Source organism: Procambarus clarkii, chromosome 56 (genome assembly GCF_040958095.1).
Source record: "Procambarus clarkii isolate CNS0578487 chromosome 56, FALCON_Pclarkii_2.0, whole genome shotgun sequence".
NCBI classification, from domain to species: Eukaryota; Metazoa; Arthropoda; class Malacostraca; order Decapoda; family Cambaridae; genus Procambarus; species Procambarus clarkii.
The window spans coordinates 17,339,860-17,357,074 of NC_091205.1; the positions used below are offsets into that span (position 1 = coordinate 17,339,860).

At 41.8% G+C, this 17,215-nt stretch overlaps 1 protein-coding gene across 1 annotated transcript in view; it reads right to left on the bottom strand.

Moving 5' to 3' along the window:
* Nucleotides 1–17,215, bottom strand: part of dbo (Kelch-like protein diablo) — a 58,134-nt gene that overhangs the window by 37,207 nt on the left and 3,712 nt on the right. Inside the window, exons 2-5 of the mRNA XM_045762702.2 lie at nt 11,467–11,721; nt 6,801–6,985; nt 4,542–4,705; nt 1,505–1,663 (exon numbers count right to left, since the gene is read on the bottom strand). Coding sequence (XP_045618658.1) covers nt 1,505–1,663; nt 4,542–4,705; nt 6,801–6,985; nt 11,467–11,720 — 762 coding nt within the window. The 5' untranslated portion in view covers nt 11,721. The remainder of the gene's footprint in view (nt 1–1,504; nt 1,664–4,541; nt 4,706–6,800; nt 6,986–11,466; nt 11,722–17,215) is intronic.

Below are 17,215 nucleotides of genomic sequence, written 5' to 3' on the forward strand. Positions count from 1 at the left end.
GAGGCTGAATCACACCAACATCCCGCAGAAGGGCAGGGGCGAACAAGCACGCATTGAGATGCTCAAATTCCCCCTCCCCCCTCATGAAAATCTGCAACCCCGTCTGCGCCTCCCTCCACTCAAGCATGCGGGATTGACAGAACGTATGCCAAGCCTCCAACGAGAAGAGAGGGCAGTCTGCCAACCAGGACGACTCATAACGAACCCAGTAAGGACACGAAGATCCATACACGAAGGAACGTTGCTCCATCATGAAAGCATAATCTGGGTCGCATAGGAGGTAAGCCGCAAGAGCTTCCTGCACCACATGGGACGGGATGCAGGAAGCCGAAAATCTCCGGAAGGACTGGACCGAAGAGCTAATGGGATCACAGAACCGAACCCGGGGAGGGGTAGACGCCAAATCCAATTCGTACGAGGAGGGAGCGAAATATAACCCCTCTCCTTGTAACACCAAGCCTTGCTCCAAGGGTACAAAATCCCAGGCGGGGTCCAATGGGGCCCAAGACCCCTCCCAACTCAACCCCTCCCCAGCCCCGGGAACCTCACCCTGAGAACCCAGAGTCGAGCCGTCCTCCATCCCCCCCCCCTCACCTCTAAAGAAAAGGCAAGAGCAGCCACGGGAGCAAATGGGGACGAACTGGATAAACAAATGAAGGGGAAGGACAAGGAGGGGCAGACGGAACCAAAATCGAAGCAACTCCCACCCCCAAATCCAGGTCCCTATAACCAAAACGGGGCAGTCTCGGGGCATCCGGGGAAGGAACCAACATATCGTGTTGCAAAGATCCTCGATATTGCTAATTTTCGTTTTCGGAGTTCTGTTCACTCATTCAGCTCTTTCAGTAGCAATATTTTCACCAGAATAGGGGTTTGTTCTGGAGCACCTACCTTTCTGGGTGACAAACCCAGTCAATGGCAGACATAGAATGCTCCCAAGCACACGGGAAGGGGGGGGTTCTATAGGCCATTGCTCCTCGTGCCTCTGAGGGGGGCCAGGTTCTGGCTCGTGGTCCCTGGTAGGCAAGAACTCCATGCACATTGACTGATGCCAGAAAGCTAATATATCCATATCAGCCTGGATAGCTCCAGGAAGCCAATGGGGCTCCCCTAGAAAAAATATACAGTATTGTACTTTAGTACAGTTCCTACAGGAATTGAGGCATCTGGGGATTAATGAAACTAAATTTTCAAATCCTAAAAAAATATAAAACAGTATAATTAAAAATGCTTAAATGAGGTTTAAATAATCTTAATCCTTTACATAAAGGTCTAATTTACCTTTCAAAACATTTGTGACTGCATGGAAATAAAATTTGCCTTCATACAATGAAGAAACAAAGCCAGTATTACCTACCAAATATCTCTGAGGGTTATTTTAAATGCTTTTAAGAACCCAGTGGTTAAATAACTATTTACATCTGTAAATGGGCATCATTTTGTGCAAGAAATGAACACGCACATTGAAAATGTTAAACAATTTGACACAACCGACATAACTTACTTGAGCAAGGTATGGTCTTCTCTCTGTGACATTATATTTGACCCAAGCCATGACAGCACTGAACACCTGCTCCTCAGAGTGCACATTGAGCTCATCACTGGAGATAATATCCATCAGCTGATTGACTGGCAGTTCCATAAACTCTTCACTTTCCATCACCTGAAAAAAAAATATGGCCAATAGTAAAAACCAATAATCACTGTGTCTTTTTGAATAACATGTTGACAAGTGATACACAAACTCTTAATTGTCTTTATTTTATCACCTTCAAAACAAAATGAAACAATTAAATATGTAGTGTACTGGAAGTTCCTATATTCCTACAACATGGTGGTAATGTTTGTTGCATGGTAATAATGTCTGACAATCCTTTTAGTTTCCTAATTTCAAGTTAATAGAAAGCCCTTAAACTGTAAAAAGAGTGCTTTTCTTTAAAACCTTATGAAAATAAAACCAGCGTTGAATGTAATGAAACGCCATTTTCTGGGTGAGTCCCGGAGGCTCCCTGGAGCTTTACCGGCTGATATGCTAATGTCAGACTTTGGCATCAGTCATGTGTATGGAGTTCTTAGGCCTACCGGGGACCACGGCCAGAACCGGGCCCCCTCAGAGAGGCAAGGGGAGCAATGGCCTATAGAAGCCCCCATGTAGTTGGAAGCATTCTATGTCTGCCATCGACCGAAACAGGCACCCAGAAAGGTAAGCGCCTCAAAACAAACCCCTTGTTAAAAGGGGTTTGTTTAACTTGTCTGGTTAAAATTGCTACCAAAAACAGAACTAGTGGATAGAACTCCATAACCGAAAACAAGCAAACTAGTGTGACGTCACACACCGCCGCGCCGCTGTCTGCGCAGCTCCCCCCTCCCCGGGAGGGGAAAGGGGGAGCCCCAGACCCCCCACACCGGCTACCCACACCTCAGTTCTTGAGGCTGGATGTCAAAAACGCGAAAAACCGCCGACCGGAGGGAGGGAGGGTTGCCGGGGAGCCTCCGGGACTCACCCAGAAAATGGCGTTTCATTACATTCAACGCTGGTTTTCTGGGGGGAGCCCCGTCGGCTCCCCGGAGCTAACTACCCACAGACAGAAAAAGAGGGACTTACCCGGGAGGCGGTCGTCGCTCACTCCTCAACTCGAAGCCGAGACAACTGGCTGCAACCGCCGACCCAAAGCAACACAGGCCCGACGAGGCCCAGGGACATTCACAAGGTAACGAGCAGCCAGGACCCTGTTCGACCGCCAAAATCCCCGCGCCCGAATATCAGACCAAGACATATTCCCAAAGACGGCAGCAAGAGCCGCGAACTTACGAACGTCATGGGCACGGGGATAGACCGCAGGCTGGCTGGACTTAATAACCCTGCGGACGACCTGAGAGACCCGAACCCGCGAACAGGGAAGAAGGGAAACCGGATCAACCCACAGCGCGTCCCCGGACACAGAAGCTGTGGCGCGCAAATAACGGCGAAGCGCCGCAACCGGACACAAAACATGATGCACCCCCGGCCTGACCAACCAAGCATCAACCACCCATGGACCCCTCCGGAACGCAGCAGTCTCATTCTTCGCCAGAAAAGAAGGAGACGGCTGCAAACGAACAAAACAATCACCACGACCAAAAGAGCAGAAACCCCTGCGCCGGAGGAGAGCATGAAGCTCCCCTACCCGACCCGCAGAGGCCAAAGCCAACAAGAAAAGTGCCTTGGAAAAACAATCCTGGACCGAAGGGGCCACAACGAAACGAGGAGATGAAAGGAAAGCGAGCACTCTGTCCAAAGACCAGGATGGCTCAGGCAACGTATGTGGCATCACATTGATCTTATTAATGGCAATGTGATGCCTCACTACAGACAAGTGTTGCATAGTGAAAAACAATCTTCAATGGAATGTTTCCTAGTGAGAAAATTATGCAGCAAGCCATAACCAGGTCCTGGTATGCAGGCAAAACATCCCAGAGAGAGCACCCCAGAGAAGTCCTCACTGCCTGATGTTATAACAGAAGGGGACTCCCCTTCCAAACAGTAACACCTCTCCTCCTCCCCCTCCTCGCCATCTTCCATACGCCAACAGGAGTCATCAGTAAAGGTAAGTAATAACTTGTACATACTTTTGTAGGGAAGATTTGAGTGAATTAGGTATAAAATTTACTTTGAAGTTAAATTTTTGGGGGAGTCAGGAACGGACTTAATTCATTTCCTATTATTTCTTATGGGGAAATTCGCTTTAGTTTACGAATTTTCGGGTTACGAACCATCTCCAGGAACGGATTAAATTCGTAAACCAAGGTACCCCTGTACATAGATGGTGAAATACTAAAGAAACTATTCATGACTTTTGTGAGACCAAAATTGGCATATGCAGCAATTGTATGGTGTCCATATCTCAAGAAGTACATCAATAAATTCGAAAAGATGTCAAGGAATGCTACAAAATGGCTTCCAGAACTGAAAAATAAGAGTTACATGGAAAATCTGGGTCAATGTTCTGAACAACTAACTGCTTTATGAATGACTTCTCGGACTGCTACTAAGTCGGGAACCCCTGTACTGGTAAGCAGGAATTTTATTGAATATAGAAAACATTTTACTGAATAAAGGAAGGCAGAAAGTGGATTTTTTAATGTCTCTGGCATCTAAGTCTGTTTTTCCCATATACTGTACCTTAAGGCTTGATTTGCATTAAACTTTTTATTTACATCATCAAATTTTGCATCAAATTATTTACATTTTATTTTCATTATTATATTTACAGTACTGTATACACAAACAGGAATGTAGTCCCTGCAAAATCAAGAGCCACCTACAGTCACTCTAGGATGGATTCAGCTTTTCTTCATTGCCTCCCAAGCACCAGTCTGACCCAGCAGGAATGGGTAATAAGATCCTAATAACATTCCTGCTGTGCTAATGTACGATGTCACATTGCTCTGACTATCATGAAGAAGTCCAGGGGATACCTCAGAAAATTATGATAATTGCACAATCAAGAGCTAACTGTATATTCAATCCTTATACTATAGTAAAATATAATAATTTTCACCTCTTGGAAATTATGCTGAGTGAACTTGTCAGCTATACGGAGGAGATCTCTGCAGGAGTGTGTGTCAGCAAATGCACGGATTCCAAGACAATTGGAAGGATGCAATTGCTGCTTGAGGAACTCGCAACATACATCCTGAATTTCTTGCATTTGTAGTAAACATGCTGTAGGGAAAACAGCACATTTTATTACCCAAAAAAAATAGACTTTGCTGCTGCTTTATATTTTACTCAATATTACATATCTGCAATATTTTACAGCAACAATTTTTAATTGTAAATATTGGTATCAACATTAGAGCTAAATAAAATGTCTCGCTTTGTATAGAAGCCATCTCACATTATACAGTATCCACTCAATTTAACGGCCTCTTTTATACCGATCTGCCGGTAATAACGACTGGTTTGGGAGACCGGTATTTAGAGCCTCATATAACGGTCTGGCGGTCGATATTACCGAAGGTCGGTATTGGGTTTGTCTTGGTATCAGAGGGTCCTCACATGGCAAGCAGGCCGCCTACCCCTTTCAGCCCCTCCCTCACCCTCACTGAACCTCTCCCCCCACACCCTCACTTTCTGCCTCCCCCCACTCCCCAAGATTCCTTCTGGGAAATGGCTCAGTAGACTGCCAGCCAGCCAGAGACAGCCTGGAGAATCTCCATCTAATAAAGCATTCATGAAACAAGTATTTTATAACTTTATTTCCCTAATATTATTACTAAACAAGATCTGCAAGCAAAAATATATATGATGTACATCCAGAATTTAATTAAGAAACATCTGGTTAACTGGGTCAAGTGTTAGGCTTATCTCTTCCCTTCCCCACCACTGACACCCCCCCCACCCCCACCCATACTTCCCATACACACGCTGTCTGCTTCACTTCAACATCCATTGTGCTCCATCCCTACCTCCCTCCATCCAACCATCCCTCCCTCCTTCTCAGCTCCCTCCCTCCCTCCTTCCCAGCTCCCTTCCTCCATCCCTCCTTCCCAGCTCCCTTCCTCCATCCAACCATCCCTCCCCTCCATCCCTTTGTCCTTCCTTCCCTTCCTCCCTCCCTCCCTCCTACCCTTTCTCCATCCCTCCATCCCTGCCTCCTTCCCTCCATCCCTTCGTCCCTCCTTCCCTTCCTCCTTCCTTCACTCCCTCCCTCCATCTCTTCCTCTCTCCCTCCTTCCTTCCATCCCTCCCCTCCACCCCTTCCTCCCTCCCTCATTCCCTCCCTCCATCTCTCCCTCCTTCCCTCCCCTCCCCTCCCCTCCATCCCTTCCTCCCTCCATCCCTCCTTCCTTCCATCTAAACATCTGGTTGTGAGCTGGTCCCTTCCCCCACCAACGACACCCCTTTCCCCCAAAACTTCCCATACACACGCTCTCTCTGCTTCACCTGAACAACCATAGCACCATCCATCCATCCATCAATCCATCCCTCCATCCATCTCCATCCTACCATCCATCTCCATCCACTCCCTACCTACCTACCACCCAGCCTCTGCCTGCCAGCCTCCCTCCATGCCTACCACCCAGCCTCCCTCCATGCCTACCACCCAGCCTCTGCCTGCCTCCCTCCCTCCCTGCTGCCTCTGCCTGCCTACCTCCCTCCCTGCCTCTTGCCTGCCTGCCTCCCTCCCAAGCTCTGCCTGCCTGCCTCCCTCCCTGCCTACCACCCAGCATCTGCCTGCCTCCCTCCCAAGCTCTGCCTTCCTCCTTGCCTCTCCCTCCCTGCCTACCTCCCAGCCTCTGCCTGCCTACATTTCAGCCTCTCCATCCCTCCCTTCCTGCCCATCCACCCACCAGTCAGCCATCACTGACACAACAAGTGCATTTGGAGCCGACATGGTGCACGGATGTTCCTTGATTGTGCCGATATGTCCAACAAAATCACGGAATGAATACTCCAGCCTCATGACAAATCAAAACAATGTGCCGTGAATCTGTGACGTCACAGGGTAGAAGGCACTAGAGTGGTGAACCCAGTGGCTGTCTGTATAAAATATATCTTACCTGAACGTTACTTGAAAAATTACCGACACTTAACTTCGGAAATACCGGAGCTCCGGAAATAACAACCAAGGTACAGCCCCTTATAGGCCGTTAAATCGAGTGGATACTGTATTCCTTAAATTGGTTAACACTTTGAACTTTTATCTAGACAATGCAATTAAATTAAAAATTAAAAAAAATTACAGATAACAAGATCACTGTCTGCTAAGAAATTAATTAAATATTTGATTATAAAACAAAAATGTTGTACTGACCTGCAGGTAGAAGAGTTTGTACATTGGACTCTTCTATTGTGATTTCTGAGGTGTAGCAGAAATTAACTAGCAAATCTACTGCGTGCTCATCAATGTCACGTATTGGCACCTCTGTTTGTCTTGCCTCTAGAAGTTCAGACGTGAACATTGCATGGAAATATGGACTGCATGCAGACAAGATAACTCTGCAAAGAAAATGAGATGTTACTGTAATTAATGCAACTTTAAAAGTAAATACAAATCTGAAATCAGAACTGCAGAGCATTATCCTCAAAAATTTTGTAGTAACATAAATATATATTTTGAGCATGTTTAAAATATTCTGAGAGAGCTATTCCACTACCGACAGATTTGAATGTACGCTGTACTCTCATCGGACCTCGTAACGCACCCAGTATAGGGAAGAGGAACCGAACTCAAAAGAGGCGGGTTCAGTATAGAGGCGAATTCCAGGTCTCACAGGAGAAAACCACCAAGGGCAGGTGTTGTTTTGCAGTTCCTCTCTCATTCCTTGATAATCTCCTCGATGGTAATCTAGAAATTCATCATGATGGACCTTTATGTGGGTTTCTATGTTTCTAGTCCATCTTAAAATATGGTGATCACATGAGGAGGTTAGCTTTTCCCCCTACCTCTATTTGATCAATCATGCCGTCTTCTGATATTAGTACAAGATCTAAAATGCTGTTACCTCATGTGGGCTCTACTGCATGCTGTATGAGAAAAAGAGTCCTGACCAAGGTCTAGAAATTTTTCTCCTGCTTGTGATGTTAGATTTACCCAATCTATGGTCTCATTATTAAAGTCCCTCATTATTAGGGGTTTGGGTTTCTGATGCCGCATTGATTACATTATGCAGATCAGCAACTTCCTCTGCTGCTGCTGTGTCAGCTCTGTAGCATACTCCCACTGTCATTTTGCTACAATCTTGAGCTAGTATGTTGCTCCATACTGAATCTGAGGATCCCAGGTGTTCAGTTCCTCATTGTTGGTTGCATCCAGGTCCTCTCACACACAGCATTACTCCACCAAATGAATGGAAACAGCCTAAAAAAACTGAAAAGTATAAAACTAAAAATGCAACTCTCAAGCACCATACTGTGGAGCACAAGTAAACCAGGAAGAATCATAGACCCAACCGGGCATTTAAGTTGGATGGACTACCTTGGTGTACCAGCTAGGTCATGCAAACCAGTGTGCCCTACCAGTCATGATTAACTCCAGACCCAGCAAAAAGACAGTCCCAGACAACCAGTTTACCTGATGGGTGAGGGCCACCAGAAGCAAGGGGATCCCCCTAAGGGAGTGAACCCCAAATATTCCAGGGAAGAGAACCCTGACAGTGCAAGGGCAGTACTCGAGGAGCACACAGGAAAGTAAACCCTGAGCACATGCAGCTACACACACACTAAACTCCTGGCTCATGCTGCACAAACGTACGCAGGAAAGGCCTCAAATTCAAAACACCGCTTAGCTGATGAAAGGAGATTGGAGCCAGAGTGAACTGAGCGGGCGACCAGGCACAAATACATCAGGATGAGAAATGGTGGTGGAGCAGCTGGATGACCCGGTCTGCCTCCCACTTCCCGCTAAATGAGAGGTGAGGTAGGGTCGAAACAGCTCGTGCCGTTTCACAAATTTTCTGCTGTTTGTTTACATTGCAGGGGGAGTTATTTTGGCTGATTTGAGTCTGCTGTCTGGTTATCTAACCAAGCAGTGGTTTGTTTTATTTCACTGAATTTCTGGGTGCCTTCCCGGGGGCATTCGAATGGTTTTGGAAAAGTTGTTCAATGTCAACCAATATTTTTTGACTAGTTGTATATGAAAAGGGCTGCAATTGTTCCAAGTTTCAAAACTGCAGCATAAATAGAAAGGGGCATTTTTTTTTTTCCAACGAATTTTACACATTTTCAAGTTTAAATAAACAAACACACCTTTCAGATATAATCATTCTATGACACTTTTCCGACACATTAGCATATAATAAAGGATTGGTAGTGAGATAGTTTCCAAAACATCTTTAGTTTTCCTAATACAAATAGTCAAAGTTCCCCCAAAAAATTATGCAAATATGTCATGCTTATTGCTATTATAAAATCTATAAATGAACTTAGGAAAAAAAGCTCACTACCAATTTTAGAGACATACAGTGGTACCTCGGAACACGAGTGTCTCTGTATGCGAGTTTTTCGGAATATGAGCAGGATTTCCTCGGAAAATGTGTCTCGGAAGGCGAGGGTTACCTCGGAACACGAGTTTGTTGATACGTGTACAGGCCGACTAGCGCACGGTGGCACGGCGATTGCACCTCAGTTTACCAGTGTCTCGCGCCCAGTGACTATCCCACCTGAATTCTTCACAAGGATTTACAGTTTTTTGTCGGTTTTTTGGCCATTTGAGCATAAAAGTTGTCATTATATATCTTGCCATGGGTCTCAAGAAAGCCATTGATAAGGTTCAACCTAAGAAAATAGCTGTGAGTAGAGGATGTCCCTTCTTGATTAAGAAAATGTGTGAAGTATGGGAAGAACTGCAAAGTTTTGTTGAAAAAACTCACCCAGATAAAGCTGTAGCAGGCCGTTGCATTGACCTTTTAAATGACAATGTGATGTCTTACTACAGACAAGTGTTAAAATGTAGGGAAAAACAAGTGTCTTTAGACAGATTGTTAGTAAGACACACAAGTCCTAGTGGTATGCAGGCAAAATGTGCCAGAGTGTGCATACCAGTGAAGTCCTCACTGCCTGATGTTATAATGGAAGGAGACTCCCCTTCCAAACAGTAACACCTCTCCTCCTCCCCCTCCTCACATCTTCCATACACAAACAGCAGTCCTCAGCAAGGGTAAGTAATAACTTGAACATAGTTTTGTAGGTTTATTTAGATGAATTAGGTATAAAAATTTAGTTTGATGTGGGGTTTTTGGGGTAGTCAGGAACGGATTAATTCATTTCCCATTATTTCTTATGGGGAAATTAGTTACGGAATACGAGTTTTCGGAATACGAGCCGTCTCCAGGAACGAATTAAACTCTTAAACTGAGGTACCCCTGTACACTTTACATATAAGGTGTAAGTTTCATGTAAATTGAATAAAAAATATAAAAGTTATTTGAACGTTTATGTTACTTGAAAATAAATACAAAAATAATAGTTGAAGGTGCTGCCATCTGTGGCTGAGGTTGACATCAACCAGTTTTCTCCAAAATTGGCACCATTACAGATAGGCTTATGTGCAGTCAGGTGTATAAGTTTCATGCAAATTGTCCGATAAAAAAAGAAAAAAAAAAAAAAAAAAAAAATGAAAAAAAAAAAAAATTAACTTAAATTTTTTTCTTATAAAACTAATTATAATATTTTTTTAATATATGCTATTGTGATAGCTGAGTCATAGATATGATTTCAGTTGACACTTGTGTTTGATAATTGTTTTTGACCATTTTGGAATAATTTTGACACCTACTTCAATATTTTTGTTCTCCCTTCCTATTTATGCTCCGATGCTGAGACTTGGACCAGATGAAACTCTTTTCAAGTACAATTCGTCAAAAAAGTTTGATTGAAATCGAACCAGTTTTCATTTATTGCATATTTTGGGCAAATTTGGAAGTAACGGTTACATCAACCGTTACATCAACGAATTGATGTAACGGTTGGTTAATTTCTGGCTGTCATAAATTTACATAAATTTTTTCATAGGGCCACTGCTCCCTGCACCTCTCTGAGGGGGGGGCCAGGTTCTGGTTTGTGGTCCCCCAGTATGTCATAAGAACTCTGCGACCGACGGCACCTTGTAGTCTGGCACTATATTGGCATAGTAGCTTTAGGGAGCCACAAGGGGCTCCCCCCAGAAAAGTGTGTTTTTTATCATATTGGCAAACCTGCTATATGAATATCATTCATCACAGTCACAGGCAGTCATAGGTCACTGCACATACATGCCAAAATTCCAGTAGTGAATTCAGTATAATGAAATCTCTCTTCCTGGCAGGTCCATTGATGGCTCTTCAAGCTACCCACCTCGGGCTCACCAAACTTTCGATACCGCATCAGGCTCTAGGATTATCATGTGCCTATTGGAAGCCTGGACCAAAATTTGATGCCATCAATAGAGGCAAGGAGACTCTAGACATCAAACAGGTTCAAATTACCATTACTGTACAGTATTTTGAAGAAAAAATCACCAATTGTATAAGGCTTGTGACCAGGTACTGGTGAAGGTGATACCATATGGTGGTAGTTGGCAGCAGCAGCCACATGGGAAATTAAGTGTGGTCAAAGTGCTACTTGGTACTCCCAGTGATACCAACTAAAATTTGGTAAAGCTTCCGAGTACTACAGTATTTACGAGCGATCTTACTGTTGTCACTCTTGGCCAGACCTAGCCGTTTTCCAGTGATCCCTAGCATCAATATGACCAGGTAGGGATGCTTGAAGAAAATCCCTGGTGTAACAGTGCAAAATGTCACCTGCAAAATCTTAAAGGTAGCAAGCAAGCAATACAGATAAAATATAAATAAGTAGAGGAAATATTAGTGACAAATATATGATAAATTGACCTGCATGCAATATTAAATAAATATGCTTCCAGTGAAATATTAAAACAACAGTACTTTCAGTTTTAGCCAAGATGTTTATAAAAAGTATAAGACAGAATAGACACAAACCTGTGAGCAAAGATCTTGCGGCCTCCCACAATGAGTACAACATCGCACAACTCTCTTCTTTTCTGTAGCATATTTATGTTTGCCAAAGCCAACTTGGGATGCTTGTCTGAAGTGTAACGCAAACCTGTTGGCGACGGAGGACCTCCAATGGAGGTCTCTCCAGCAACCACCACTCCATCATCTCCGACAGCAACTCTGCCGACGCCTGTCTGCCCGACTCGCAGATTCATCATGGTTTCAGTCAAACCTTCCATACTGGTAAAGGAATATATAGTAAAGAATATATTACAATATTTTCTAAAGAATACTGCTTATGCATTAATTCGGTTTATAAATCTCCAATAAAGATTTGCAAGAGCAATCACGAAAACCCTCTTCTGTATATTTCAGACCAACCTGTCCTCTCAAATAATACATCACATTTTGTACGTTATGGTCCTTTGTATTTTTGTATTATACAAAATACAAAGTACTGTACTGTGAAAAGCAGCAGCACACAAATATCTACATTTTCTATACATTGCTAGATTAGGTTAGGAGGGTTGCTTGGGTCAGAATGTTTCTAGTTACGTAGACTGTATAATGTACGTTATGGCAAATCAAGAGAACAGGCTGTTCAGACAGCCTACCCATAAACCTTTGTGACATATCACTATCACACAAGAGCTTGGCTCAATTGTATATAGTGCATAAACTCCATTTTACCCTATTATATTACATTGGTAATAATCGTGAACAAATAAATTAACTCAGACCTATTCATTACAATATTTCAATATCAAAATAATAATCTTACCATACATGAAGTTTTAAATAACATTTTATCTCAAATTCCTATTTTATATAAATATTTCTTGTTTTTCCTAGTACAATAGTCAAAATTTATATTTACATATACAGTACAATACTGTATTATACAGCATACAGTACTTTGAGAAGACTGTACTGCCCTCCATCCCCATACTATGGAAAACCTCTTGGCAACTATTAATTGATGCGAATGAATCGCTACAAACCACGAGGAAGCAACAGGAGTGCACGACATACATGCTGCGTGAAGTTCCTTTCCCCTCTGTATTCATGATGCTTCCTCACAACTTCACAGTCTTCTACAACATCAAACTAAATTTGCACTAGAATTCTAACTATGTTTTTCTTGGCACTACATATATAGAAATAAAGAACTGAAAATTACCATTATTAAGTAACATTCACAGTAGAATAAAATGTGTTCATCTTATTTCTCTATTGAATGTGTAAATTAAATATTTTTCCTCAGTTACATAAATGTGATTGATTTGTATTTTTTAAAATACATTACATAATTTTGTTACAATACTCAACTTCAATGTTATTTCAATATTTTTTCTTATTTTTTTTTAGTACAATTTTCACTGCATATGAATTCAGTACAGTATTTTAGATACACAGCACTGTACTATAGGCCATGTCAGTTTCTTAAATCTACAGTGTCACAGATAATAATATGAATAAGAATATGCAATCAGCCACACAAAAGTGCTCTTAACTCGTATCTATAGTGATGAGCATGCAACATCAGGAGAAAATAAACAAGTGAAATTCTACAATTTCTTCATCAGGAAGACTATTTTGGCACTTGAAAATAAAGAATTATCACCATACCTGAAAAGCACATGCAGGTACATATATCATCATCATCACAACTAAGCTACCACAACCCACTAGTAAATAATTACTCTGGTAAGTTACTCTCATATTATTCCCAATTATACTAACCATAGCAATATAGCATAAGGTTATTTGCAGAAATTAGAGACAAATTAACTATTGATTTTTACTATTGATTGTACGTTAATTATGACACCTTTAATAATGCTTCACAATATTTTATATACATAGTAGAGTATATTCAGAATGGTATTGAAACAATGCATCTCCTAGCATAAGAGGGCAATACAATTTTTGTTACTAGCAATATATGCCTTCGTAAGCCTGCCGTAAGCCTCATTAACTGATATTAGTACTGTACATGTACAGAAATGTTTGTTCTAATATTAATTAAAAATTATTTACAGCAAGGTACCCTGAATATAAAAATATTTTCTTGATCTTAAGAACTGTATTACTATACAGCAATATCCATTGCTTTTAAATATGGAGAGAAATAGAAGCTAGAGTTAGAAGCAATGAAGGAGAACAGGGGATTCCTAGACATATCATTTAAGATGTTCTTAACACTGCTACTGCCTACATTTAACTGGACATTTGTAAATATTAAAGACTCATGGTTAATGATAACTTTTGCTTTTTAAATCTTCTAGATGCAATGTTAAGTGTATCCTGTTCAGCCTTTCATGGCAAGAACACAAAACTAAGTATAGGATATAGTACATACCAGAAATAATTAAGTACTGGGAAATATAAGTGAGCTTTAATGCACTTCACAATGGTCGGCACACAAATATAATATCATTTACTTAGTATACAGCATTGTTCAAGTCACTGGCAAAGCTGTGATATTCTTTGGAGAGTTGCTGCCAGACACTGAAATTAAAGAGATTTCTGGTAAACCTGTGCAGTGTTAGTACTGAAGTAAAGAGCTGCTTTATTTGCAAGACTACACACCTGTAGTTTGACACCTTGTAGTCAATCCTACATGATGGACAATTATGGTGGACAATTCATAATTCTGGTAATATGGTGGACAATTCTGTCCACCATATTACCAGTTGGGGTGGGTGATGGTTTGTGTATGTAGTTTTTATGTATGTGAGTATTAGTTTGTTTGTTTGTTTATTCAGCCTAATGTTGATCCATTAATTATGTTCACGTTCCATTAGGCTAGAGAGATGAAAGCATTGCAAACAGTGTTGAGAAATTCAGTACCTAGTAAATAAATTGTGCTCCCACAATTGCCATATGCACTCCTGCCACCCATGTTCACTCTCACTCCCAATAAACTTATACTATCTTTCACTGGTTCTGAGGTTCAACACCTCGGCAGTCTGGTAAGAGACCAGGCTGCCGGTCAGAGCAGCCCGATCAGAGATACCCGGTCAGCCCAGAGCAGATACTGTAATGCCAAAGAAAATTGAAGAAGAAATCGATTCTTTTTTCTACAAAGTGATAGGGGTAGACAAACCAGTAAAGTGGTACATAAAGGCAAACCAACAAAAGGATTAGAGAGAGGGGGAGTGAAGAATAAGGAGAGGGGAACAAATTCCTGAAAATAGTATACACCAACATAGATGGAGTGAGATCAAAGATACTGGAATTAAGTGATGTAATACGGCTGCAGACACCAGACATTGTTGCACTAACGGTGACAAGACTTGAAGATGATATTTTAAATGAGGTCATATTCCCAAGAGGCTACTCAGTCTGGAGACAGGACAGAAAAATTAGGAAAGGTGGTGGCATTGTTGTGCTGGTGAAAGAACACCTAAAGGTAAACGAAATAATAATTGCCAATCCACAAGAAGTTGACATAATAGCACTAGAGATCTGCAATCAGGATGATAAACTAACGATCATAAATGCATATAGTCCTCCGCCAAGCAACACATGGACAAAGGAGGAGCTAGATAATAAACGAGAGGGTCTTATAACAATAATGAGAGAAATTATAGTCAGAGCTGATAAAGATAGATCAGGACTGTTGGTTGTCGGCAACTTCAACTTAAAATCCATAGACTGGGAGGCATATGAAGCTAGAACGGAGGATTTTTGGACTTGTAGATTCGTAAACCTCATCCTGGAAGCATTCATGTTTCAATATGTTAAACAAGCTACGAGGATGAGGGAAGGGGATGTTCCCTCCATGCTGGATTTTATATTTAGCAGGAAAGAGGAAGAGACATTTGACATTCAGTACCTCCCTCCCTTAGGTAAAAGTGACCATGTCTTATTGGGAATAAAGTATGCTATGCGTTATAATTTGAAAAAAATGAGGTTGAAGCAGTTGAAGACCCTGATTTCAGGAGAGGTCATTATGGGGAACTCAGACATTTCTTTAAGGAAATTGACTGGAAAGACTTGCTGTTAGGACGTGAAGTAAATGAGATGTATGTCAAGTTTTGTGAAATATATGATAAAGGCACAACAAAATTTATTCCAAAGCAGAGATGCAGAACTTGGAAACACGATTGGTTCGACAGAAATTGCGAGTGGGCCAGAGACCAAGAGATACATAAATGGAATCAATATAGGAAGAGGTCAAACCCCCAAACATACCAGCGATACAAAGATGCGAGAAACAACTACACGGCAATGAGGAGAGAGGCAGAAAGAAATTTTGAAAAAGGAATTGCGGAGAAATGTAAAACAGAACCAGGTCTATTCTATTAATTCATAAACAACAAACTGCAGGTAAAGGATAATATTCAGAGGTTGAAAATGGGAAATAGATTCACAGAAAATGAAAAGGAAATATGTGAAACATTAAACAAAAAGTTCCAAAGTGTGTTTGTACAAAATGAACCAGGGAACTGGTTCAGGGAATCAGACACAATAAGAATTCCAGAGAACAACATAGAGCACATAGAGGTGTCTAGAGATGAAGTGGAGAAAATGCTAAAGGAGCTAAGCAAGAACAAAGCAGTTGGTCCAGATGGAGTTTCACCATGGGTTCTGAGAGAATGTGCACCTGAGCTCAGCATTCCACTACAACTGATTTTTCAGGCATCCCTGTTTACAGGAGTTGTATCTGATGTGTGGAAAAAGGCTAACATAGTTCCAATTTACAAAAGTGGCAGCAGGGAAGACCCCCCTAATTATAGACCAGTATCATTGACAAGTGTAATAGTCAAAATATTAGAAAAAATAATTAGAACTAAATGGGTAGAACACCTAGGAGAAAAACGATATACAGTAGTATCAGACAGACAGTATGGTTTTCGATCTGGAAGATCCTGTGTAACGAATTTACTCAGTTTCTATGATCAAGCCACAGAGATTTTACAGGAAACAGATGGTTGGGTTGCTTGCATCTATCTGGACCTCAAAAAGGCTTTTGACAGAGTTCCACATAAGAGGTTGTTCTGGAAACTGGAACATATTGGAGGGGTGACAGATAAGCTTCTGGCATGGATGAAAAATTTACTGATAGAAAAATGAGGGCCGTAATCAAAGGCAATGTATCGGATTGGAGGAATGTCACAAGTGGAGTACCACAGGGTTCAGTTCTTGCACCGGTAATGTTCATTGTCTACATAAACGATCTATCAGATGGAATACAGAATTATATTAACATGTTTGCTGATGATGCTAAGATAATAGGGAAGATAAGAAACCTAGAAGATTGTCATGCCCTTCAAGAAAACCTGGACAAAATAAGTATATGGAGCACCACTTGGTAAATGGAATTTAACACTTTGGCGTACCCCGCGCGCCACCCCTCATCTGTGCGATTTGGGTCCCAGGGTGTCACGGGAGCTCACGTAAATTCTGAAAAGTGTATACTCTCTTCAACTTTGTCACCTTAATTCTTGTCCTACGAGATTAAATTTGGTATCATTGTGTTTGCAATAGAATTCTCTACAGCACACTAAATGCATATAAACTCCAAAAGCCCGGCTAATTACTCGCAGCAAACAGAGAAAGTGCGAACGAGTTACCCAGGAGCACGCAAACGCGATAAAATGTTTTCACTATTTTCAGTCTGGTCACCTCAATTTTCGTCCTAGGTCTTTCGTTTTGGTCTCAATGGGTTCGCAATAGAATTCTCTAGAGGAACATTAGCATATAAAATAAAAAACCTGGTCACACT